The 25,090-nt window shown below is 45.1% G+C and overlaps 3 protein-coding genes and 1 pseudogene across 6 annotated transcripts in view; 2 read left to right on the forward strand and 2 right to left on the reverse strand.

Moving 5' to 3' along the window:
• Positions 1-1,827: 1,827 nt before the first annotated feature.
• LOC121592328 lies at positions 1,828-8,189 on the forward strand. The gene is made up of 4 exons (XM_041913728.1): positions 1,828-2,131; positions 2,443-2,657; positions 2,720-4,623; positions 6,374-8,189. The coding sequence occupies exons 3-4, from the start codon at positions 2,738-2,740 to the stop codon at positions 8,067-8,069; spliced, it is 3,582 nt and encodes a 1,193-aa protein (XP_041769662.1). The 5' UTR covers positions 1,828-2,131; positions 2,443-2,657; positions 2,720-2,737; the 3' UTR covers positions 8,070-8,189.
• Positions 8,190-8,429: 240 nt separating this feature from the next.
• LOC121593137 (NADH dehydrogenase [ubiquinone] iron-sulfur protein 3, mitochondrial) lies at positions 8,430-9,681 on the reverse strand. Its single transcript, XM_041915233.1, has 3 exons — positions 9,463-9,681; positions 9,277-9,345; positions 8,430-9,205 (listed from the first exon to the last, which is right to left on the reverse strand). The coding sequence occupies exons 1-3, from the start codon at positions 9,524-9,526 to the stop codon at positions 8,550-8,552; spliced, it is 789 nt and encodes a 262-aa protein (XP_041771167.1). The 5' UTR covers positions 9,527-9,681; the 3' UTR covers positions 8,430-8,549.
• Positions 9,682-9,958: 277 nt separating this feature from the next.
• LOC121594488 (ecdysone-induced protein 74EF) overlaps positions 9,959-25,090 on the forward strand; it is a 52,686-nt gene continuing 37,554 nt past the window's right edge. For 2 of the 4 annotated variants that reach the window (XM_041917781.1, XM_041917784.1), the window contains exons 1-2: positions 9,959-10,063; positions 11,679-12,942. The gene's annotated coding sequence lies outside the window, so the exon portion shown is untranslated. The other 2 variants (XM_041917782.1, XM_041917783.1) reach the window with 2 other exon arrangements.
• Positions 21,319-23,149, reverse strand: LOC121594492 (annotated as a pseudogene).

The raw sequence follows: 25,090 nt of genomic DNA on the forward strand, positions 1-25,090 counted from the left end.
TTAAGGCTCCAGTTTAAGGGAATATGCTCGAATTCCCGGTTATTCGTGCTCGAATATGTCAATTGGGATCATTCGCTTCTTTAAAAAACAAGGAGGTTTTATCATTTATCCCAAGGTGCATCAAAAAGATCAGGTATTGGAATCTAGAATCAAATGATTGTAGACCAGGTGATCTCATAACCTTTTTTTATAACCAAATTTGAACTTCACTTTTTGACAGGACGGGTGATAACTTTTGCCCAAACAGGCTTGCTGATAGCTTGACGAATACACAAAACCCAAGTGCTACAAATCCACTAAACGACCACTAAACGGCTTCTAAACGACTCAAGTTCTCTACCTAAACGGAATATAGAAAGACTTCGTTTAGCAGACGCCAAACGACTCATGCATTCTAAAAATAGCAAAAAAGCTGGTGGCGCTATCTGTTGGTGGGATACCCCAACCAGTTGAGCTTCATCGCTTGGAGGAGAGCTTTCTCATTTCCTCTGTACTGTTGTATGGTTTCGCATTGAAGTTATGCATCGCTTGAACTAGAACGGCGATACGATTGTTTAAATACAAAACTCCAATGGAAACCACCAGCACTGAAGCAAGTGAGATTTGAGTAATGGTCGTTGGTGTTGATACCCATGTATCTGACCACACGACCATTCATATAGACTTTTGTTCGGAAAGTTAGAAGGCTATATAGGTCATGATAAGATGAAACTTGTCGAAATACATTGCAAGAAAAGGATAGCAATATAATGATCAGTTTTAATACGCCATCTATTGATCAAACCAATGAAGCTGTGGAGCTTTCATTTTTTTCTATGGATATTCAATTTTCCAGTCGTTTAAGCTTAATCTGTGGCGCTTGGGAACACTCTTTAAATCTTCACTCAGAAGCAGTAGCGATAAAATTCTGCGTTCTAAATTGGGAATTGACATTTTCTAGCACGCATAAGCGCGAATTCGAGTAATTTCCCTTAAACTGGAGCATTAAACTGCACCACCCAAGTGCCACAGATTAAGCTTAAACGACTGGAAAATCAAATATCCATTGAAAAAAAAACGAAAGCTCCATAGTTTCAATGGTTTGCTCAATAGATGGCGTATCCCAACTCATTGTGATGTCACACCATAACATCATCAAAAAATTTGCTTTAGTTTTTGAACAAAAACCAAAGCTATGAATATAAATGTCCATCTATGAAAGAAAGTCTAATTTACGAACACTCGCATATCGTCACTTGGGGATGTTTTGTGCTTGTTGGCCAAGTAACATTTTCATATTCATCTTGTATTCATATGTCACTTGGGGATGTTTTGTGCTTGTTGGCCAAGTAACATTTTCTCAAAATTGTTTTCTCATATCTGCTCGATTAGTACTCGATACGCCTGAAATTGTGGATTTGTGTGTAATCAAGTGTATTGAAAGCGCCTAGATTTGGTGTGTTCGTAGACGTTCCTCTATCGATGGACGATGCCGTCGAGGTCATTTTTTATTCATAGCCATGGTTTTTTCATGAAAAACAAAAGCTAATTTTGTGCGACGTTATTTTATAAAAAATGGATATTATTTAAGAATAAAATGGGAACATGGCCAACTATCACGATAGGAAACATAATTTCTGAGCGAATCTAAAAGAAAGTAACGAAAAAGCCGCATCACAGTTGATTCTAAAGAACTTTTTTCTGAATTCCCTTAAACTGGTGCAGTCTAAGGAAAGTTTAAGGCTTCAGTTTAAGGGAATTTGCTCGAATTCCCGATTTTTCGTGCTCGAAAATGTCAATTGGGTAGTTCGGTTGCTGTTGTCGGTATGTTTGTCGGTTGGGTGTGCTGCTGGGTTTGCTCGTTGGCTTTAGTTACGATCTCCTTCCTTGAAATCGTGGTAGTATTCTGGTCTTTTGGCTGAAGTCGCTATTCCAGCACGAACAATGAACTACGTTGTATTGAAATCTGGTTTGTTACAAAATATCGCACAGGCAACAGTAACAGCAGTTCCAGGAAGCTGATCCAACAGCAGCGACGAGGACAACCCAGCTCGAGGATTGTAAACAATCTCAAACAAAGCGTGTTGTAGCTGGAAATTTACAATGTGTGCGGCCGTTTTGATACTACGATCGTGAAGTACATTTGGAAATGGTTAGTTGTTTGACCAAAACAAATTGAACATTTTGTATAATATCTTGCTGAACGTGCTTACTTTGTACCACTTTCCGTTCCGAAGGTATTATCAAGATATGGGGATTTGAAAAGAATTTGTCGTAATTTCAACCCGATGTTGTTAGTAATATATTGGTGAAATTTACAAGCAAACAATTGTATGTTTGTTTATGCATAAAATGAACTGAAGCTAGCTTGTTTTTAGCTTTATGTCTTTACTTAATATCTATACTAGTTGAGTACAAATTCAGCAAATGTAATGGATTTAAAAATATTTCCAACTGCAACAGGTATTTTTTGAAATGGAAAACAAACCGCCAAATCAACCAAACTTCATTGCTACCTGTCGCGACGGTCTATTCTGTCAAAGGTGTCTTTGTTTACACACAAGCCAGTGGCGGAATCTTCTCCTTCCTTAACGCATTTTTGTTACAATTTAGTAAAAAGTTTAACATATATTAAAGCGTATATGGCCTAAATTGCCTAAGCTATAGAGGTTGAAGAGGTTGGTAGCTGGACCCCTAAACGAACTTTGCAAAGAAGACTAAAACAGTTGGTTCTTTTCAGATTTGATTCGCTGTATCAATGGCACAGTCATCTTCTGGCCCGACGAAAACGATGCTAGTATGGCTCGACTACAGCCGGCACATGCTGAGCACGCTGCAGGACATTTACGCCGACCAGCAGTACACGGACTGCCGGCTGGTGGTGCCCGACGGTGAGCTGTACGCGAACCGTCCGATACTGAGCATGGCATCCGGGCTGTTCGAGGCAATCTTCACCAGCATGGTCACGCTCACGATGGACCCGTCCACGGTGCTCATACCAGACATGACGTTCGCCAACCTGCAGCGCGTCGTGCAGTTCATCTACACCGGCCGGGTGACGCTGCAGCCGGACGAGGTCGTTCCGTTTATGGAGGCGTGCGGGCTGCTGCAGCTCCGGGGCGTCGAATGTTGCGGCAACCGCACGATGGGCATTTACATTGACGAATCGGGCCCGGGAGCTACGGCGGAGGACGGTGATCCGTTCGCAACGGCCCCAGAAACGGATCCGCTGCACATCGACCACACCCGGTACCCTGGGGCGGTGGAAAAGACTGAGCCGCCACCATTAAAACTTATTGAGCCGAATCTCGAATCTACGAGCGAGTTTTTTCCGGGCAATATCTGCAAAGAAGAGTTGATGGTATCGGACGAGGACAGTGCGGAGGAGGACGAGGAGGATGATAAAAGTGACGCGGGCGAGGACAGCTCGATGGACGACAGCACGGACAGCGAGCAGGATGTGCAGCGGTGGATGGCGCTGGTGAAGGAGGTTGGAGTGGTCGACACGAGCCACCCGGGAGCGCCGAACTTCACGCCCTACCAGAACTGTCTGAAGCAGGCCATCGTAGCGGTCATTAGCGGGAATGTTTCGCCCAGAAGAGCGGCCGCCCGGTACAACGTACCCGCGGGCAGGCTGGTGCGCTGGACGCAGAAGGTAAAGCGAGCGATGAAAAAGCAACCAGAGACGGTAACTGCCAATGTGCCGCAGATGGTTGCCGCGTACATTGACCGGAGCATACAAGAGTTCAAGCAGCTGCTAGAAACGAGCGATGCGGACGCACGTGTCAGCTTGCTGAGCGACCCATCAAATGCGCTGATGTACGACGTGCGGATTATGCTCGCGATCCACGACATCATGTACACCGGGATAAGCCTGCGGGAGGCGGTAACGCGGTACAAAAACAGCCTCGGTTTGCTGAGAAACCGGCTGTACAATCTAAAAAGTCAGCTCATAACGAACCATTTTAAGTCGTTCGGCATCAGATTGAAAAGTGCGGACAAACAGACAAACGAGCGAAAGGCGGCAGGGAAGAAGCGTCGAAGGTTTGAGACAGAGTCGGGTAAGATTTTGAAAACAGCCGATCCCTCCCGGTACGAGGAGAGTGTGGCCAAAGCGCTGGAGGCGATTGGTTGCGGTCTATCTATCCAGCAAGCCGCAAATCACTTTCGCATACACAAAAGTGCTCTGTGGCGGCACGCAAAGGCCGAGAACATAACCTTTCCGCAGGAAAGGACAGTTCTAAGGAAGAAATCACCGACAAAAAAAGTTAAACCGAGCGGTAACGGTTCGATCGCTGCCTCCACCACTGCTACGAACAGTTGCCCCATAGTGCCGAAGCTGGTACCGTTTGGAAGCACTGGAGCCGTCACCACCGCCGAGCGCGTTAGGGATCGTGCAGGAGGTGGTGAGATCGCTCTAGCACCGGCTAGTACGACGGCTCCTCCGATTGCTGCGCCGAGTTTGCTTCCCCTGCCCAAGTTGGTTCCGATTTCGAGCAGCTCGCTGCCGGAGTACGAGGAGCGGATGGAGGCAGCAATCGCTATGATATCGAATCAGAAAATGAGCTACCGGGAAGCGTCGGTAAAGTACAACATTCCCAAGGCGACACTGTGGAAGAAGATAAGTAAGATGGAGCCGAAGAAGTGAGCCAGGCAAATGGTGGCAAGCAAGTGAAAGTTGGACATAATCTGTGTAGTGTAAGTGGTGCCAATTATCGGTATTTAATTGTTCTCGCTTGATGTAAATTAGACTAAAGTAATACATTTTAATTTTACACTTGAAACCGGCTCGCCTGTTGCAATGATAGAATGTATTATGCCCCTGTCTTTAAACTGCAGAAAGGAAGAGCAATTTTGCCTTATTTTTGGATACAGATTGTTTTAAATTAAATTTTAAAGTGATGGGTAAAGTTGGCAAAAGACCGGAGTCGACTCCAATTCGACTCCAATAATTTCGGATCCGACTCTGGAAGGTAGGTCCGCCCAACATTATCCGGAGTCGTTTGGAATCGTCTGGAGCCGTTCGGAGTCGCCCGGAGTCTTTGGGAGTCGCTCAGAGTCGGATGCGCCCAGAATCGGCTGGAAGCGGAGTCGTTCGGAGTCGTTTGGAGTTATCCGGAATCGCCCGGAGTCTGATTCGCCCGCAATCGGCTGGAATCGGCTTTCAAAATAATGACCTGTATAGAAAGTGCACGCGCAAACTCAAATACAAAAAAAAAAAAACGAAATGAAAGGCCTGGTCATAAGCACATTACTCTGGCTCCAGTTGATTCTGACCGACTCTGACTCCGACTCCGAATGACTCCGACTTTGGTCTTTTGTGGTTCGGACAAGGTGCACAATTGAGACAGAAGACACACATTATTATCTTTGGTATAATACACTTATATTCTAATAGAATTAACGTGACGGGACTTGATGTGTGTTGGATCGTAAGCCTGTGATTGAGTGCCCTTCTAGGTAGCCTGATCACTCCCGAAGCTCGTTACGACTCCGGACATCTCCCTCCGACCCTAGCGACTACGACTCCACCCAAGTGCCACAAATACACTAAACGACAGAAACAGATTCTAAACGACTCAAGCTCTCAACCTAAACGGAATATAAAAAGACTCCGTTTAGCAGACGGTAAACGACGCATGCATTCTAAAAATAGAAAAAGCTGATGGCGCCATTTGTTTGTGGGATACTCAGCCAGTGTAGCTTTCCTCGATTAAAGAGCTTTCTCCTTCCCTCTGCACTGCTATATGGTTTCGTATTGAAGCTATGCATCGCTAAAGCTATAATGGCGATATGATTGTTTAAATCGAAACCGTTGGCACAGAAACAAGTAAGATTTGAGTAATGGTCGTTGGTATTGATACCCACGTAACTGACTACAGGGACCAATCATGTAGATTTTTGCTCGGAATATTTGAAGGGTATATATGCCATTATTAGATGAAGTTAGGCGTAACACATTGCAAGAAAAAGACAGCAATTTAATGATGAGTTATAAAACGCCATCTATGGTACAAACCACTGTAGCCTATAGAGTTTTCGTTTGTTATTCTTTCGTAATTGGATTTTTCAGTCGTTTAAGCTTAATCTGTGGCGCTTGGGCAGACGACTTCTACTCCGAGCGGAACTAGCAGTTCCCATTTTGCCGAAGTCGGAGTCCGAGTCCGAACAATAGTCGGAGTCGGATGCATCGAGCACATCACTAGTCTCTATATGCAACATGAGCAAAATTTCAAACGGCCTATTTGAACGGCATCTACCAAACACGCACACCATCAAACGTAGTGAAATATTTCAGAGAAATGTCAAAACGGGAGCGCTTTGTTTACAAACAACTCCCAGCACATTTCGGCATTGCCAGTTCTTCGTCTGCTCGTTTCAGCATGAACTAGAGAAGCACCGCGCTCTGTGCCCGCCTGTGGTTTCTGAGTAAAAAGCGAATAATGTCCGACACCTTTTCACAGCAAATGGCGAACAGCTCCTGCTTGACGTGGCTCAACTTTCGCGAGCACATGCTAAACACCTTCTGCGGAATCTACCGCACGCAGCAGCACACCGATTGTCGCTTGATCGTACCCGACGGTGAGCTGTACGCGAACCGACCGATCCTGTGCATGGCATCCAGCTTCCTGGAGACAATTCTGGACGGTCTGCCTACCATCGGTGCGGAGATGGTAACGATTGTAATACCGGACTTGACGCTAGCGACGTTACGCGCCGTCCTGCAGTTCATTTACACCGGGGAAGCAAGCGTACGGTCGGACGAGATGGCATCGTTTGTGGAGGCCTGCAGCTTTCTGCAGCTGCGCGGAGTGCGTTTTATCGCGGATCAGATTGTGGGCATACGATTCGGCAAGACTGTTGGTATGGTGTCGGAGGAGCTTATTCCTGCCAGCGATGGTTTGGAAGCGACGGCATGCCCAAGGGAAGAACTGTTCGTTGCGCAAGTGGAGGAACAGACAGAAGAGGATCAGGAGGAGGGGGAGGTGGAACAAACAGAAATGCCTATAACACAATCACTAGTCCAACCTGTTGAATGCTTCATTCCAGAATCGAGAGAATCAGTCCAAGAACACGTTGAAAGTAATGAAATTGTTCAAGTTGTGTTGAATATCCCATCAGATGCGACTCCCGTCTGCGAACGGGAAACCTCTCAATGTGTAGAAATTCCACAGGAACGGTTAACGCAAGCAATTGAAGCAATTATAAAGAACCACGAAAGCTATGAAATCACATCCGTTCCATGTGCAATCGACACCACCGTCCCAACCTCGTCGGAAACACATACAACGAACCTTCCGCCGTTCGAAGATGAGCTGGAACAAGCAAAACCCGAACCACCACTATCCGACCCTGCCAGTTACGATGCGCGTCTTGCGTTGGCAATGGATGCAATCCTTCACCAGGGCATTAGCTACCGCATTGCCGCCAGGCAGTACAGCATCGCCAAAACGGTACTGTGGCGCAAGGCGATGAAAATGCCGCGACCGGTTCGGGCCGGCTCCCCGAAGCTGAGCGCCCAACGGCGGGAAGCGATCGATGCACTGAAAACGGGCGAGAAGCTCGCACACGTGAGCCGACGGTTCGAGATTCCGCTGTCGACGCTGCACCGGGAAAAGCAACGGCTGTACAGCAAGGGCGCACTGCCGAGCAATGTGTCGCTGAAGCTGCGCGGTAAGGATGAGTCGGTGCGGAAGCGGTTGCAGGAGGCGGTTGGTGACTGTGTGGCGGGCAGGATGTCACTGTCCGAGGCAGCCCGGACATACGGCCTACCGAAGACGTCCATCTGGCGCAGGGTACGATCGCTACAGACCAGTGGCGGCAGTAGTAGCGGAATGAAGGAGGAGAATTCTGCAAGCGACGCAATGGCAGAGCAACCGAAACAATCGGAAGAGGCTGAGGTGGAGGAGGAAGAGGAGGATGATGATGCTAAGCTAACGATGGACGGCATCCTGTTAAGGGGGAGTGATACGCTTCAGGTTGGGGCAGGATATATGTCCGATGAGAATATTTCGGCGAGCGATTTAGCGCAATTAAGGTATCAGCTGACCTCGAACTATGACCATCACGTATTGAATGATGGTTTATAATAAAAAGTAAGGAAGAAACTAGTGAATCTGATTGAAATCTGATTTTTTATAACAGCAGTCTAGTAAGAAATGATGAAATTTCCAATTTAGGAAGAAACAAATAAGCAAAATTGAACTTTTCTACGATTTCATGCAAACAAACATAGAACTTTCTGGGAATAAAAGAGTTTAGTTTTGCTTAACTATCACTTTTAGCTATCAATCAAACTTCCCATTATACAAGCTAGCTAATCAATTAAATTGTTACCGAAAATGCCAAAAGTTCAAGTTCACTTACACTAGACCCTTGTTTGCAACTATTTCAAGACGGCCAACGCGTTTTCTCACAACTTACTAAAAACTGGCATCGGTCACAGAGCGTACAGTAGTGTATCCGGTTATATTTCAGCCTAAGAACGAAAACGATTCAACGCTCACCAACACCGCAACTGCCATGCGTTCGATTTTGCACTCACTCTCTCCCTCCTTCCCTCTTCCGCCTTACTTTTCCGCCGGCTTGGTGGCAACCTCCTCCGTGGCCGGATTGGCGTTGCGGAAGTTCGGGAACTGTTCCCACGGTGCGGACAGATCAAACTTGCGGAACTCCTGGGCGAGCTCGAGCGGTTCGCACACGACCCGCTTCTTCTCGTCGTCGTACCGCAGCTCGACGTACCCGCTCAGCGGGAAGTCGCGGCGCTGCGGATGCCCCTCGAACCCGTAGTCGGTCAGGATGCGGCGCAGGTCGGGATGGTTCGCGAAGAACACGCCGTACATGTCCCAGATCTCGCGCTCGTACCAGTTGGCCGCTTTGAACACCTCGTTGCACGAGTCGATCGGCGTCAGCTCGTCGGTGTACGTCTTGACGCGGATGCGCGAGTTGTACCGCAGCGACAGTATGTTGTAGATGATCTCGAAGCGGTACGGCCGGGACGGCACATCCATGCCGGCAATGTCGACCAGGTTGGCGAACTGTGCGTTGTGGTGGTCCTTCAGGAACTGCAGCACCGGCACGACGCCTTCCGGCGCGATCAGCACCTCCAGCTCATCGCCGGACGTCAGCTGCACCTTCTGCACGTACTTGGGCATGCACTCCGCGACGTACTTGCCAAACTCGGACAGCTCCGACCGGGCGGCGGCATCCGGCTTGCGGACGGTCGCTAAAACGTGACAAAGGGAGCAGCATTATTGACAACGGGATAAGGTGCCTGTGCGATGGGAGGATACTAACGTCGCGATTCGGCCGCCGGTTCGGTGGACTTGTAGCGGAGCATTACTGTTGGAGCAGCACGGGAAATACCTGCGTAGACAGAAAAAAAAACGACCGATAGTACAGTCCGGAACAATATCAAAACAAATTGCCGCAGCACGGTGCGATCGTACGGGGAAGGCTATTTCGGGTGGTTGTTGTCCTTACCGTTTGCGCCGAGCATGCCGCTCTTGGCGAATGCCGAGGCGAAGGAGCGCAGGATGGAGGCCATCGTTTACGGGCGTTTAGGGTTCGTAGCGGTCCAAATCCTATTTCTAGGCCCGGGCCACGGAACGTAAAGCAATCCTGTCCCGAAAGATTGGTACCTTTTTATGTAATTCCGTTTTTGTCACCCTTTTTGCTGTTGACGTTTGCCGCAATGTTTTTGACAGCTCGTTGGTGGGCACTGTGGGCGTTTGGAGAGAGCGAAATGGTCAAAATATAATTCCATTTTTTTGTTATTATTTCATCTTCAAGTGTAAACTATTAAAAGAAAAGGAAAATATTAAGTTAATCAATAAAATGAAACCACCATTTTTTTTTAAACAGTGCTGCCGACCGATTTTTCAACGCAATACAGTACGCGGATGGGATGCGCTCCCGAAATGAACATCATGCCCGGATCGGACCGTTCCGCCAGCAAAGAACGACCCGCTCCGACCAATCGGTGCGCCACCACTATCGACACAGAGCAGCTCAATTGTGCAGAACGCTGTCGCTCGGCTATCGGAGGAAAAAATGGTTTTTCTAGTGGTAAAAAGGTTTTAAGGTGCGTAAAAACGACCGAAAACAGCGGGGGAAGTGTGTTGCATTGTCGGTGTGATGAAATAAACGCACCAAAGTGCGCCTACAGCGGCGCAATCACTGCGCAAACGATCTTGGCTGGGATCCCTGCTGGCTCGGCGGAGCCAAAAAGTCACCAAAGTGTGTCCCACCACTGTGTCTCGGTGGTAGGTGTGTGAAAAGCAATGGACAGAACATTTTTTCACACGCGCCTGTGTGCGCGCGCGTTTGCATGAGTGTGCGTTTGTGTGTGCTTTACGGGTTTCTACTGTAAGGGATTGCAAGAAGGAAAAAGAGACGTGGGGGAGTTGCGTGAATAGAGGGAGTATTGCCAGCAGGATGAAAATGTTTTCCTAAGGCCAGTGCCAGCACAGCCCCGCAACAAAGTGAATGGATCGAAAGGGAAGGGAGCGCGCGAGAGGGAAAGAGAGAGAGAGAGAGAGTGAGAAGAGTGCATGAGGGTGGGAAGCGCGTTGCGTAGTAAAGAAACACAGTGGTGGTGTGGTAATGGTGTGCGAAATGGGTGAGAAAGTACCGCACAAACAACAAGAAAAGAGTTTACCCGTGTAATTTTAAAAGTTGCGCCTGTTGTGCAGTAAAAAGTGAATGCAAGAAGAGAGCGAAAAAAGAAAGAAAAAGAAAAAAAACTCACACACACACAAAAGCGAATCCATCGCAAAAGTCAACACGGTCGCGCGACTGGTACGGGATCAACAAAATCTTTCTCCTGCCTTTTGGGTGTGTGTGTGTGTATGTGTGTATGTGCGTGTTTGGACAGTTCCCTGCATCAAGGGGTGGGTGGCTGAGTGTTGTTTGCCCGGTGCAGTAAAATGCCCCGTCCGCCAGCGGGAAAGGGTGGTGTCCACCATCTGGGCGCTGTGAAAAATGGGCACTTGTTCCAGGGGGGAAAATGATGGGCAGCATATGATAAAAATACCTTCTTTCCCACCCCAATACACGGATGAATTGCAGCTGCACTCTCGCGCGTGGCGTTGAATAGATGAAACGGGTTTTGCCCGTGTTTACTTTACATCTAGTAGCAAGGGGGGTGTAGGAAAAAGCAGAAGCAAATCTAAGCCCGCAAAGAAGAGCTCAATTGCGCTTAAAGAAAATGGATGAAAGAAGGCATTAATCTCTTCACAAAAAAAAGGAAACAAATGTTTCATACCGATTTCCTTGATCGAAAGATAAGCACCATTTGTTTGGCCCAAGATTAGATGCGATCAGATCACTTTAATTGGTTCTGGGAAAAAAGGGACGGGACGGAAATACAGCAGGGGGGAAACAGAATTGATGAACCATAATTGATGAAGCTTCTTTCCCTGTGTATTACCTGAAGAACGCGCGTGTGCATACCTCGCGGTGCGTGTGCTCTTGTTGGTGTGTGTTGGTGCAAAATTAAACCCTTTCCATTTGTCCGGTTAAAGCCCCCTTAAGGGACTCACTCACATACACGCGTCTCTCTCGCTCTCTCTCGCTCTCTCCACACAAAGCGTGCGTGAATTATTTGTTGTGCAAAACGCGACTATGACGTTCAATCACTGAAATGTATTTTAATGTTCTTTTCTCCCCCATTTTCTTTCGTTCCCTTGTTTGTTTAGGCTATTGATGTAACCGATCCAATGCACAACAGTATGCAGAGGCTGGGCAGCATAATGTGCGATGTGAACGGAAATGTATCGCTCGACGAGTAGGTGAATGGTGTCGACCGAATGCTACATCCGGTACTGCTTTGATGGAAACATCTTTTTAAAGAAAATTGGAAACCGCGCGAGTTGAACTGAAACGGAAGCCAAAGTGTAAAGCGCGTTTATCGCCGAACGGAAAAGGGGGAAAAAAGACGTAGCGGCCGTAGCGGGTGGTGGGATCTTGGGAAGGCAACGGGAAGCAGCAGCATCACTCCCCCCCTGGTTTGGTGGGCCGAAAAGGGTGGACAGAAAGGCCGGAACGCAGTGAGCGCCCTTTTCTTCCGCCGTGGTGCGTGGTTAGTGCGCGTGCGTGCGTGAGTGCGTGCCGTGTGTGCGTGTGTTCGCGCGCCCTTGTTCCGTGTGCTCGGGAGTGTGTGTGCGTGCGTGCGCGCTGTTTTCCGTGTGCTGCTGCGCCGTGCGTGTGTGGCGCCATTCCGACGTGCTTTCGCGAGCCGTCCCAGTGTGTTTGTGTGTGTGCGGGGAGGTTTTTTTGTGTGTGCTTTCTCGGTTGTTTGGAAACGGCAGATAACGCCAACGCGAAGCGAACGGCGGCTGGCGGCCGGGTGGAAGTGAAAGCGAAGGGTATGCGCGCGCGTTTTTCTGCCGTACCGTGGCTTTGTGGTTTTCTTGCCGCGTTGCATCCCTGCCTGGCGATGCTGTGTGCGTGAGTGTAGTGTGTGTGTGCCTGTGCGTTTGTGTGTGTGTGTGTGTGTGTTTGTGCACACATGTGCCTGCGAAAGGGCTAACAGAGCAGAGCAGTAGCAGTAGCAGTGTGAATGCACGTTTCCCGGGTGCACGTTTTGCGTACCAGCAGGGAAGGAAGAGGGGAGAAGTGTTCGAATACTGTCGGCTAAGAAGCGCAAAGTGCTGTAACGCGTACGCTGCAGTGTGCCACCCATGTGCCCGGGTGGTGAAGAAGGCGGAGGAGACGGAGCAAGCAGGAGACCGTGAGAATTTGCTCGCGTATCCTTTTTTGTTGTTTTAAGCCCCCGGCCCCGGGGAGGGAAGCGTAGAGCGTAGTGGAATCATTTGGAAAGAAAGAACGCGCGACACCGTTGACGGACGGACGCTCATTGCGAAGACGACCCCCGGTTGGATTGTTGGGAGAGAAGATAAACACATACGAACAGAGAGACGAACGAAGCGAAATATTAAAACAAAAACACCGTGAAAAAAGGTGAGAAATATGATGATGATGTAAATGTAGGATTCTCAGAGATGGGGCATGGATAAAACAATAATTTACTTTCCAGGGAAAAAAACCAGCTCGCGTTATGACGCCATGTGGTGGCTATGTTTATTTAAAATGTTTCTTGATCTTACGATGTCCTCTGTTAAATCATTCTTATGATCTGTATGCAATTGAAATTTGGATTTGTCTAATCTAATGTACAAATATCAGATGTTAATGCCTGACAAACAGCCATTACCTTCTTAAAAACTAACTCATTCGGTGGTCGGCTGTTCAGACTTTGTTTGGCACAACTAAAATATAATCAAAGACATAAAGACTGCTTGATGTTATCTTCTTAAAACCATTTTTTACTGTTATTTAAACTTTCCCAGTATATGTTTTCTATTTGCTGGCTGTTAGTAATAGATATCATGTTACACAGACTGTTAGCATTTCTTTTAGTTATTTTGTTATTATAGATACTTCTACAGTTACAATTTTGATCTGTTTATATATTTTCATATATTTATTTGACGATCGGTGACAATAGTTTCAATAGTTTCCTCTCAATGAGATTTGAGATAAAACATTGTCACAACTAACATACAACAGTAAAATGCGCACTATCGGGCATAACTCAGCACTTGAACAGAACAAACGATCATTTAACTCAACCGATGATATCTTCGGCTCACAAGCGTCGTTTTTCGGTGCAATTTTAATTCCACAGCACAGTTTTTTCTCCATTGAGGAATTGTAAACCCCTGTAAAGAATTCAAACCATGTTTAAAATATTTCTAAATTTTATTTTCATATTTTAGGTGACTTCTCCTGCTTTTTGGCGCAAATTTCATGGCATGGTCATATCAGCCTTCTATATATACGATAATAATGGACATAATTTTTCTCCATTACTGGATCACAATGTGTTTGCTACGGGAAAAGACAGTTCCAATTGGGAAAAGAATTTCGACAGGCTTTAGAACTACTGGAGCCAGCGTGACATTTATTAGATAGCCCTATTCCGTTTACACACTTATCCTAAACATGTGCCAAAACATATTGTCCGGTAATGCTTTTGCATCGGTTCATCGTTTTAAACCAAACGAACCCTTCAACAAGGTCAACGAAAAAGAACAAGCAAGCAGAAAGGAGTTTGAAATCATTGTGTTTTAAGGACTACAGACTACACTGAATTGTTTTGGGTCAAGTTTCTTAGCCTAATGCATATAAGAGATCTGTGGTCTTTATTTTACCATGTTATTTACCAAAAAAGACACAACACACAATTTTGCACAAGTTTGCCCTTCACGAACGATTGCAACAGATTTCTCATTCACACACGATGCCGTCACGCCGGTCCCTTCTCGGTGAACCGCGTACAAAGTAGTGAGGCTGAACCGGCAATGTAACCCGTCCGGTAAATGCTTTCGATGTAAATTTTGCATCCCTTCTCACTGTCGGGGCCCTTGCTTGGTTCCCCCATAATCTTACGCCGCCTGTCATCGGTACTGCCTCTTATCTCGCATCCTTGCAGACGGTGCCGGTTGCCCCGCCAGGTACGATAGGGCCGATTAATAATAATGACAATAATAATAAAAACGACGGCGTATTAACTTTTCTCCTTTCGTTTCGCTCTTTCAGGACAGCATGCGAAGTTTATGCGTAGAGCGCCGCGATAGCCGTGTGATAGGGGTGTGTTAAAGGGAACGTCTTTTGTGCGTGTATGCGTTTCCCCCGGCATTGCATTATAAACGGTGTATTGACGCCCTTTTCCTTTTCGTTGTTGTTGTTGCTGCGCGATCGATTGTTTCACGATCGCAGACGAAAACAGTCGAAGCACATAAGGACAAATGAGGGCGAAAGAAGTGGGAAGAAGACGGTGGAGGGGGCTTTAATTTGCTCCCGTCTCGGAATGTTGCCAGTTTGCCTCGGTGGGCGAAACACGGCCACAACGATGATGGTAGTATGGTGGTGGTCGAATCGCGCCAAGCAGAAGCATAAACGCTTGTTTGTTATCTCCCGTTCTTTCCACTGCTGCTGCTGTTATGCTTTTGTGCACATGCTTACGCTTTTTAACTGTTTGCTTACTGTGATAGTTTGCGTCAAACGCACTGCTATTAGGAGATTCCCGCGAACGGAACCCGTTTATTTTTTCGTTGGTGGCGTTTTGGTGGGAATTGATCTCACGATTTGCGCCAGCATGGTGAACGGCTCGGTTATGTTTGATACCCGATCGCAAACGACCAGCAAATCCACACACGTAGGATGGCGGTTTTCCATGTCCAAGCTTTTGCGTCACTAGGAAAGTGTTGTGCCCAAGCATTACTTCGATTCGATCGTTTTGGTATTGTTAATTTATGATCTTTGGCTGAGGAGATCTCCATGCATCGTTCTGTACATTTCAAAAGAATAAATGTTGTATGCATTGTTGAATTTTATTTTCTCCAAAACTTTTGGAGGACTGTTTTTTTTGATGATTTTACTGTCTTAATTTATGATCTTAATTATAACCTGTTTATATTCGATTGCAAAATCTAGAACAAAAGCATTTTAAGTCCAAGGCTTCAGCTTATTTCAGCTATAAACCTTGAATGTCAAATTTATTCAGATGCAATCCAATTCTATTACTCAAAATAATTCTAGTCTAGTAGCATATTACACTAAAAGTAAAGACTCCTAATAATCTTGTCTAGACACTGGTGGAAAGCAACTATTCCTTTTATTTATTATTTTTCCTCGATTTTGTTGTTTATTTGAAGTATTAGTGCTATAAAATAATATTTAAACGCAACAATTTTAATCAGTTTATGCTTTTTTATAGTTTTATGTAAGAAGAAACCAGCTTGGAGCAGCCAATCCATTATAGAGTCGACCGTAAAATCTGCTTATACCAAACCTTTCACTGATTTATTGATCGCGTTTGGTCGCAAGGCTTTGACCGGAGACAGTTTAGCTGCAACGAACCTGTTTTATTGACTTCTTTTTTCTCGACGTTGTTGTTGTCATTGCTGCCGATCAGCCGCGGGAATGCGAAATGACTCACACCACCGGCTGGGAAGGAGATTGCTTTTCGCGACCCACCGTAAAATGTCGTCATCGTACGGCGTTTTAACAATAGCCTGCACCGTTTTGCAAAAGCCTCTTACGTATGCGTTCGTCCAGCTCTCGTGTGCAGCAAATGTATAAGCATTGTCGCTTAAAGCGGATCGTGATTATTTCAGAAATTGGTATTAAACGGATTCAATATGATTTTGACAACTAAAATTAGCATAACAAAAATCTAATAAACACAACCATCGCCTCCAAGTGGAGGCTCATGTGTTGCTAAAAAACAGATAAAAAAAACATCGCCGTTTTCTGGCACGTCGGGCGATATCTTCTGGAAGAGTTCCAAATCATCACACGGCCACTTTTCAATCAAATAATGTAGGATGATTCTTCATTTCCTGCTCGGTATGTCGGGCAATGCTACTGCCTAAAAAATATAGAAGATGACGCATCATAACACACGGCTAACAGCTACAAGGCAGCTCTTTTTTAAACAGTCCGTTTACTTTGTCTAGAATTGGGAGTAGTAGTGCATCATAACTTACACATGCGGGGTTTTTTTGTTGTTGCCGTTAGATTGTAGAGGAAAGATGACGTATCGTTTCAATGGTGAGGGTGTGTGTGTGTGTGGAACGATTTTTCACAGCGATCCAATATAACCGCTCTGTTCGAAAATTGTTCGAACCGTATAAATACGTTACACTGCGGCACTAAATGCATTATATTCGTGAGTGCAATGAGTCAAGCAATTTTACTAGCCCAGCTCAACCAAGTCAGCCAAACCTTTTTTTTTGCTCATGTTTATTTAATTTACAGGGCTTTCCAAGTCAGTTTCGAGTGTAAACATTGCTATTCACCGCATCCTAGATGTTTTTCAACAGCTGTCAAATGGTGTATTTGCCTCAAAATGAAATTACAGTTTCAACACATGATTTTAAACACATTACAAAGAACTGTCAAACTCAATCCAGCTTGAAAATAATGCTGTAGAAATTAAAAATTATTCTGATGGAATTGAAACCCTGTATTACAGGGTTTTCCAAGTCACTTTCGAATGTAAACATTGTTATTAACCGCATGCAAAATGTTATTCCACATCGATCATTTACATTTCATTTCCATCAACATAATTTTTAATTACTGTAGCATGATTTTCAACACGACTCAAGCTAGATTGAGTTTGACAGTTCTTTGTTATCTGTTTGAAAATCATGTGTTGAAACTGAAATTTCATTTTGAAGCAAATAAACCATTTGACAGCTGTTGAAAAACATATTGAATGCGGATGAAGAACAATGTTTACATTCGAAAATGACTTGGAAACCCCTGTATTGTTCACTAGAGCAGGACGCTCTGCAGGAAACGCCAGGCGTCATTATTGCGGTTGCTAATAAATTTAACATTCTCAAAATTTTGTCGCCAACGATCGGATTCCGAAATTCCTCTCACACAACCTTCAATGGTGCAATACCCGTTGCATTATGCCGCAAACTTATGCTGCTGTTTGCATTCCGTTGTTACGTCGATGCCAAAAGAAGGACGCAAGGGGGGAAAAGCATTGTAAGACAGCAGGAAATATGATGGCACGTACGCCTTTGGGGAAGGATTTTCCATAAGCTTTTTTGGGGTTAAGAATGTACAGTTAGATTAGGGAAAGGGAAAGCATAAATCTTCTGATTTTCACCATATGCGTTTTGTGTGTAGTAAAGTCTCTTCTGGTGGAGTTGGTGTTAGTGCTGAATTAGGATGAAGAGTGTTGTTGGCACACATTTTTAATGGAATAAATTAGAGTCCATTTAACAGCAAAATACTCCCCTGGTGCAGATGTTTGTATTGAAAAGTATAATTTTAATCTTTATATACGCTGAATGAAATTGTACATTTTGAATATGCGAAACATGGTATATAAAGGAGACGAAATCAATTTCATATATTAAACTTCCCTCCAGATACTTAACAAAATAAAAAAGTGCAATCACTCCCGGGGTACGATTGACAGTCCATATTTTATTCGACCGCACCGAGTGATTGGAATAAAGCTAAAAAAATAGAAATCAATTTTATTTTCCCACTTTCGTCTGGCAAACTCCTTGAAGAGGTTAAACAGAAGAATACAAAAAAAAACAGTTCCTGATACTGATTTCGTATTCAGACGAAATCGAGCAATCTTCTCCGTGATGATCCTTTAGATTCGATTTTCATTTTGTTTGGTGCTTTCGCGAAACCTTAACGGGGGCACACTAACTCCATCCGCTTCTCTCTCTCCCTTCCTTAGGCACACAACACACAAGATGATGTGCGCCTTTTCTTGAAATTCAGATAAAAGTGTAAGAGTGGCTTCTACTGCTGCTTCTGCTGCTGCATCCGGATGATGAAAACACACGGTGGTCGGGCCAGCAGCGTCGTCACCCTTCCTGCTGACACTTTTCACCTCCCTCCTGTGTTCTGCCGTTGAGCCGGCTTTAGCAAAGTACCCCGGGAGAATAGTTACGATTGTTTTATGATCCGTCGTGTTTCGGCTGCTTCGGCTTCCTCTTGCCTCTCCCGTTTTCCGCTTGCGCGGCCTAGAGCATCTTTCGGCGCCGTTGTGTGTGGCGACGTGAAGATTTTTATGAGTTCATTAGCTGGCCCCTGCTGTACATCATTGGCATCATGCGTACCCCGGTGGCGTTTCCCCCAGTGAGCGGCAGCAGTGAGTCACCTTCGTTGTATGCCGTTCCATTCGTTTGCGCTCGGTATGGCTTTGGTAGTTTTTCGATTTCTCATACTTTTTTATTTATTGATTAGTGTGAGTGATGAAGCAAAGTCATGCTTTTCCTTGATAATGCAGGATTTTTGGGACAAATTTATTATAATTTCACGGTGGCAGCGTCTGATGGTTATTTGTAGCCTACTTTTAGTAGAATATGTTGAACGTTTTTCTACATTTTTTCGACAAATTTGGCAAATAAATTAGCAAAGGCCAATTAAGCTTTCGGGCGATTCGGTTTGTTTAAATCACTAATCGTTCCTTAAATCAAAATTTATTACAACACGATCAGTTGAAAGTAGCTTCAGAATTGCTTTTTCACATTTGATCGTACAGTGCATAAAATAACTATTCAAACACATCACTTTTTAAGAACAAATGCTCTTCTGTTTGGGGATATTTATGATTCGCGTTGTATTTTACATACCTAAAATACAGTTGCATTCCATCAAAATTAGAATTGTTTACATCAACAATGATGCATTTTAAAATTGTTTTGTGTTCCATTATTTTTGCTTGAAAAAAAAAGAGCTACTACAAATATTTAATAAACTTAACAAACTTCAATAACAACCTCAATCTCATCAGATCAAGCTGATCAAGCCTGTAATACACTGGTTTCCTGGCTCATTTTTCAATGTGAACAGCGTAATTAAAAACTTTCAAGATTATTCTTGACAGCTGGACTGTTGAAAAATCCTCACGCGATTGTTAAATATTGCCGTTCACAATAGCGTAAGTCGGTTTTTTTTAGAACATTTTTAGGGGTTTTTTTACAATTTGAATTAACTAAGACTGAAAACCTGAGAATAGTTGTCATTTCAGTAGCCAACTGCCAAACTACATATAAAAAAGGCTGCAAGTTTCCTAAAAAGCCCCAACGACAGTTAAATAATTGTAAATAAATATTTAGTAACTTACTCGAAGCACAAGGAGTTTCCAAATAATACAAACTAAATAATAATATTCTCATCAATTCTGGAAAAAGCAAAAGCGTTTACATATTTGTGTCATGCACTGTATAAACACACATTCCGCTTGGACACAGTGGGGTCAATAAATGAGCTCACAATCAATTTACAGCCGGCAAATGATTAACCGCAGACAGAGACACACTCACACACACACACACTGTTGTTAATTAATATTTAAAAATCCATCCCCAATAATCCTTCCGAAACGACGACGACGATCATCAACGCGCGTTATCTGGTCCTTTTGGAAATCGCTCTTTAGAAACGAGTTTTTCTTTCACTTTTCTTTGAAACATGCACTAAAAAAAGCAAGAGCTATAGCGCTCTCGGTGGCAACCGTTTTATGGCATCTCATTATGCAATGCTCATAAAAAAAGGAACGAAGCATATAAAATATCATAATAATGGGAAGGGGGAAGAATATCATCTCCTGCGCTGCAGCAATAAACGGGCAACAACAATCAATATTACGATCGCGGCATACAAAGCTCACTTTTAACAACGGAAGAAGACGGCGAAGGGACCGAAGGGAGTAATTATTACAACAGCAGGAGGAGGAGGAGGTACCCGCCGCAAGGTACAGGATATTAATCGGAGCCCTATAAAATGTCACTAGACGGCTTTAAACTTGTTCGGCTCGCCGTTTGTCTGTCGTTGCTTGTGTGTGCGCGTTTGTTGTATGGTGGTAGTGGCAGCTCAGCCATTTCTCGGTTGGCAATCGATCGCGGCCGGTCCATGCGATGATGGGAAATGTAAATCGTTTTGCACCAAACCAGCGGGCAGCGAGCGAGCGTTTTGCCTTCCAATAATTATCCCATTATTATCGGTACCTTCGGACGGTTTTTCGCCATGGCAAGGGGGTTTTTGTTTTTGTTTTGCGGCTGAGGGAAAAGGGGCGAGCCTATTAATTCAAACGATCAATCACGACGGAGCAGAATCCGGCACACACACACACTTACTGGTGTCTCACGTACGAAAGGAAAGGCAAAGGGGTGGAGGTGGTGTGTAAATGCATCATTTATGCTTCTGGAATCGTGCACTGCACAGATTAGAATGTGCATTTGCCAATCCGGTTTATCTCAACGCGTGTGGCATAACGAAGCGTGTGTGTGTGCGGGAAGAACACGAGATGATGCATTTGTGCAACGTGCTGGTTTAATAATAGTTGTGGAGCATATATTTTTGTATCCTCCTGCTGTGAAAAGTATATAAAGTAATAATTTTAAACATATCAAAAACGATAAAGTAAATGGCAGAAGGAAATATTTTTGCTTTAAAATCACCATGTGGGCATATTGAATCGTCCTGAAGCGTGCAGCAATTTGAACGCTCCTCTGCCGACGGTTGTAAAATTCGGTTTGTGCAGTAATTAAGTCTTCGGCAATTTGCATTTAATAAATTATGCATTTTTTGCAGCTCAAAATTAAGTCACCAGAAAATTCGTGCCGAGAGGCAGAGGAGTCAACCGTGGTGCGGATGGGGGATTTTTATACAAATTAACGCACGAGCAAATACCCAAGCTTTAGCGAGATCCGTCCGTGTGATGCATGCTGGTAAACAAGATATAAAAACATAATTATACATAATTAACTTTTTTTTTATTGTTTTCTCTCTCTCTCTCGGCTGGACGCCGGAGAACGCGGCAGTGTCCACCATGTGGGTCCCACACACCATAATGATGATGATGGTCGGCGAACGAGCGGAGCTGCTGCTTGCGCATAGCGCGCAGCATGTCGTCTGTTGCGCATGTCGGAGTGTTGTACTTCCTGGTAGAATTTGTTTGCTGCTTCCGTTCACAGGGGTGTGAAGGCATTTGACACTCTTGAGCGAAGAAAATGGAAATGAGTGAACAAAGTTCCAGCACAAACTGGTTGAAATAGGAGCTCCGCGGGTGGGATCAAGAACTTAATTTTTTATTTAAGCAGTGTGATTAGAAGTCAGTGGTTGAGATTTATTTTATTTTCAGGGATTTATTTCGTCTTCTTATGATATGCGCGGTCTGCTAGTCGTGACAGGATGTTGTATTACGATCATGATTACACACTGATGGCATTCCGTTGCTAATTCCTTCAAATGTTTCGTCATTACAGGGTTCGAACTGAGTTACGCTAACGCACTTTATCGATGCTGCTCATGCTAATTTGCTCTTCAAGCGCGTCTTTGTACCGAAGCGACCGGTACGAACGGCACAACAGTTATCGCACTAGAGCCAACAACATCTCCGCATCGTAGTTGGTCATGCCTTTAGCACGCAGTTGACGCACCCATCAGCCGGTTCAGCTCAATCGGTGGCTACTGGGCGATCGCTGTAGCACCGAATCATAATCATAATGGCACAAGTTGGCACGTTTCACACTCGCAGCGACAGTTGCGCTATCCGAAGAAACTTTCCCCATAGAAGTAGGTAATCTCTTCGCCCACCTCGACGTTGCGCAACACACTGACGCAGGCCGCGTATCGCGTCCGGTCGCCACCAGCCAGCAGTTTGGTCGGCAATCGTGGTTGATGAATGCGGCCGGGTCCAAACATAGCTGGGCGGTAACCCTTCCGGCAGCTGTACATGACGGAAAAATCGTTCCGCCCCGGTTGTGCAGCAGGTTCGCCTCCTCCCGCTCGCTCAGCACAGCGATGCACCCGACCAGCCCCACTCGAACCGGGACGCGTTCTTCAGCCAGCGCCGGGTGGAGCAAACTTTCGCACCTTGGTGACATTCGAGCGAGTAGCGATGGCAGGGCAGGATCGTGAAGCCGGAACGCTGATCCAACGCTCGGAGATAGTGATAGATGTGTGCTTTCTGTCGGTCCAGTGCACGCCGGCTTTTGAGCTGCAGGGACGGGTGCATCCGGTTCATTAGACGCTGGTAGCACTGGATGTAGTTGTGAGCTCCTCCAAGATGTGCTTCAGCTCTTTGTTGTGCGTCTGGAAGCCGAGCAGCGGGTCAACCACTAGAGCCGTGGCAAGATTATCAAAGTCGGACAGTTCTTTGGGCGGCATGCCTCCTACATCAGTGATGGTTACTTGTGCCAGCATGTTTCTAGTGGTCGTTTCTTGTTAACAAAACGAAATGAACTCCAGCACAAATGCGACGTCAGTTAAACCGAGCACACATTGTGCAAATTTGGCGCCAATTCTGAGCGGCGAAAGTGTCAGCTGTCAATCGTACTGTCAAAAGGAAGGTGTGGTTGTTGTCAAATGGTTTGTATTATCCATTGGATAGATATTATCTACGGAGGAAATTGAATGGAATTGGTTTAGTTCTGATAATAATTTAAAAGCAAAACTTATACAATTTGATATATTCTTCTATATCAGGATCCATCTAGTATCAGGAGCATACAGGCTCTTCAGTGCGCGGGCTTTGGTTGGACATATTAGGGTTATGTTTTGGATATCAGTTGTAGGAAATACCGAAAAAAATAGCATTTTTTAAACACATTTCTTAAGTTGAAACTCCACTTTGAATAAGGTTTGCATTAAAATACGTAAGTAATCCGGAATTTTCGCCGTGGCGAACGAAGACATGCGTGCAGGCATGCTTCTAAGATCTACCTCGATTTTTATCAATTCCGCCTCAGTTTTTGCGACAATTTTTTTGGGATAGAGCCTCAAGTCACTCAGGGTCGTCGGCCATAGGGAACTGTGCTTTCTTACAATGCTCTGATTGTTGTCCAACAGTGCCAAGATGTTGTTGATGCCAGAACAGCCTTATACGACATCCACAAACAGTCGCACGGAGAGTCCGTTTTAGACGCTACGGGGTGTCATTCTTTGATCGCGCATGCTCCTGAACGAAGTGGCTTGACTTCTTTGATCTATTGATTCTCATTCTGTGGAGTTCCGAGTCAAATTGTTTTGCTAAAAAAACCTTAATTCACGTTTCCATGTACTTAGGCAACTTCAAACTTCTGCGTCCTTTGCTAATGTTGAAGGTCTAAGATCCGATTGAACTTTTTAGCCAAAAAAAGAATGTTGCATTGTTTTACAAACTTTGTTGTGCTGTAATGTTGGTGAACAAAACCCTTCCTTTCGAGTTGAATTTGTAGAATTATTTTCGTCTTGGTATTTACCCCCAAAATGGCAGCGTAATAGTCACCCTCCAATAACCCCTTCTCTCTCTCTCTCTCTTCCCCCTCGCCCCCTCTTCATCATGTGGGTGTTTCCCGGCTGCTGATAACGTGACGAATGTGCATTTACCCTAGCCCTTCGGAGGCGACTTTATCACGCGACTTCAATGTGTGTCGCTTTTTTGGCGCGTTTTTAGTTTCATTTCTGACTGTCGTTACTATTTTGCCTGGTAAGCATGGCGTTTACATGCTTCTCCCCACGCCTACCCTCACGCAAGCAACGGCCACATCTATTTACAGCATTGAACACGGATCACCCAGAACACCCAAACACACACACACACACCCTCATGGGTCGTGTTAGATTCTGTGCGAATTGTTGAAGCGTGATGAGTTACGCGCACGACGCCATACTGATGACGTCAACGGACGACGTTCGCGGTACGATGGCTTAGGCAGAGAGCACACAAACACACACACACACACACACGCCCAGACCTTCTATGACCATGTCCATTTTCAAGGTCCACACACCCCCACCTTTCCCGGTGCAAACCAGTCGTATGTCATCGTAGGTCCTCCCCCTTCTCCCACCAAGCGATAAGGAAAGGGGGGGACCAAGCGCTGGGGCAATAGAAACGTAATGGGAGGAAGCTCGGTGAACCGTTTTAACAGCCGATATGCGCGGCGGAAATTGACCGGTAAGCTCAGTAACCCTTCTCTCTCTCTCTCTCTCTCTCTCTCTCTCTCTCTCTCTCTCTCTCTCTCTCTCTCTCTCTTTCTCCCGGTCTCATCTTCCACCTTCCTCTATCGGGTCTCTCTTGGCGTTAGCTTGTTAGTCATCGATCGTAATGGGTGCGATTGTTGTTTGGTTTTGGTGGCGACAAAGTTGAATCTCCATCATAAAGCACGTGAATTTTAGTTTCAATTGTTTTGAAGGTTTTTTTTTTACCCCAAAAACTGTAAGTAAGAGCAATAGGTGTAAGCAATTGGTTGGCTTTATAAATTTAAATTATCGATTTAGTTAATGATATTTAAAAGCAGAAGGACTTGGAGGACTTTTGGACATGGTTTGATTTCACGAGCGAATAAATTCGGATGTTTGCCGCATAAATCTTCCCAGAGTCCATTAAATTTCGCCCTATTAAATGGGGTATTTTATAAGAGGCATTTGAACAACTTTGCATAGACGGTTGGGAATGTTTTTGAGCGTTTTAGGCCCAAACAATCTCTTCAATATAACCACACGACCATGTTCCGTTCGTTTGCGGGCTCGGGAATGTTTATTGCCCATCAACTCAAAACTCGCGGAA

Source organism: Anopheles merus, chromosome 2L (genome assembly GCF_017562075.2).
Source record: "Anopheles merus strain MAF chromosome 2L, AmerM5.1, whole genome shotgun sequence".
NCBI classification, from domain to species: domain Eukaryota; kingdom Metazoa; phylum Arthropoda; class Insecta; order Diptera; family Culicidae; genus Anopheles; species Anopheles merus.

What these genes read in the sequence shown, in the direction of transcription:
- LOC121593137 (XM_041915233.1), bottom strand. Translation starts at nt 9,526, where the DNA reads ATGGCCTCCATCCTGCGCTCCTTCGCCTCGGCATTCGCCAAGAGCGGC. An exon ending in CGGCATGCTCGGCGCAAACG is followed by an intron (nt 9,346 to 9,462) that starts GTAAGGACAACA and finishes CTGTCTACGCAG; the next exon opens with GTATTTCCCGTGCTGCTCCA. An exon ending in ACCGGCGGCCGAATCGCGAC is followed by an intron (nt 9,206 to 9,276) that starts GTTAGTATCCTC and finishes GTCACGTTTTAG; the next exon opens with CGACCGTCCGCAAGCCGGAT.
- LOC121592328 (XM_041913728.1), top strand. Translation starts at nt 2,738, where the DNA reads ATGGCACAGTCATCTTCTGGCCCGACGAAAACGATGCTAGTATGGCTC. An exon ending in AGTAAGATGGAGCCGAAGAA is followed by an intron (nt 4,624 to 6,373) that starts GTGAGCCAGGCA and finishes CATGAACTAGAG; the next exon opens with AAGCACCGCGCTCTGTGCCC.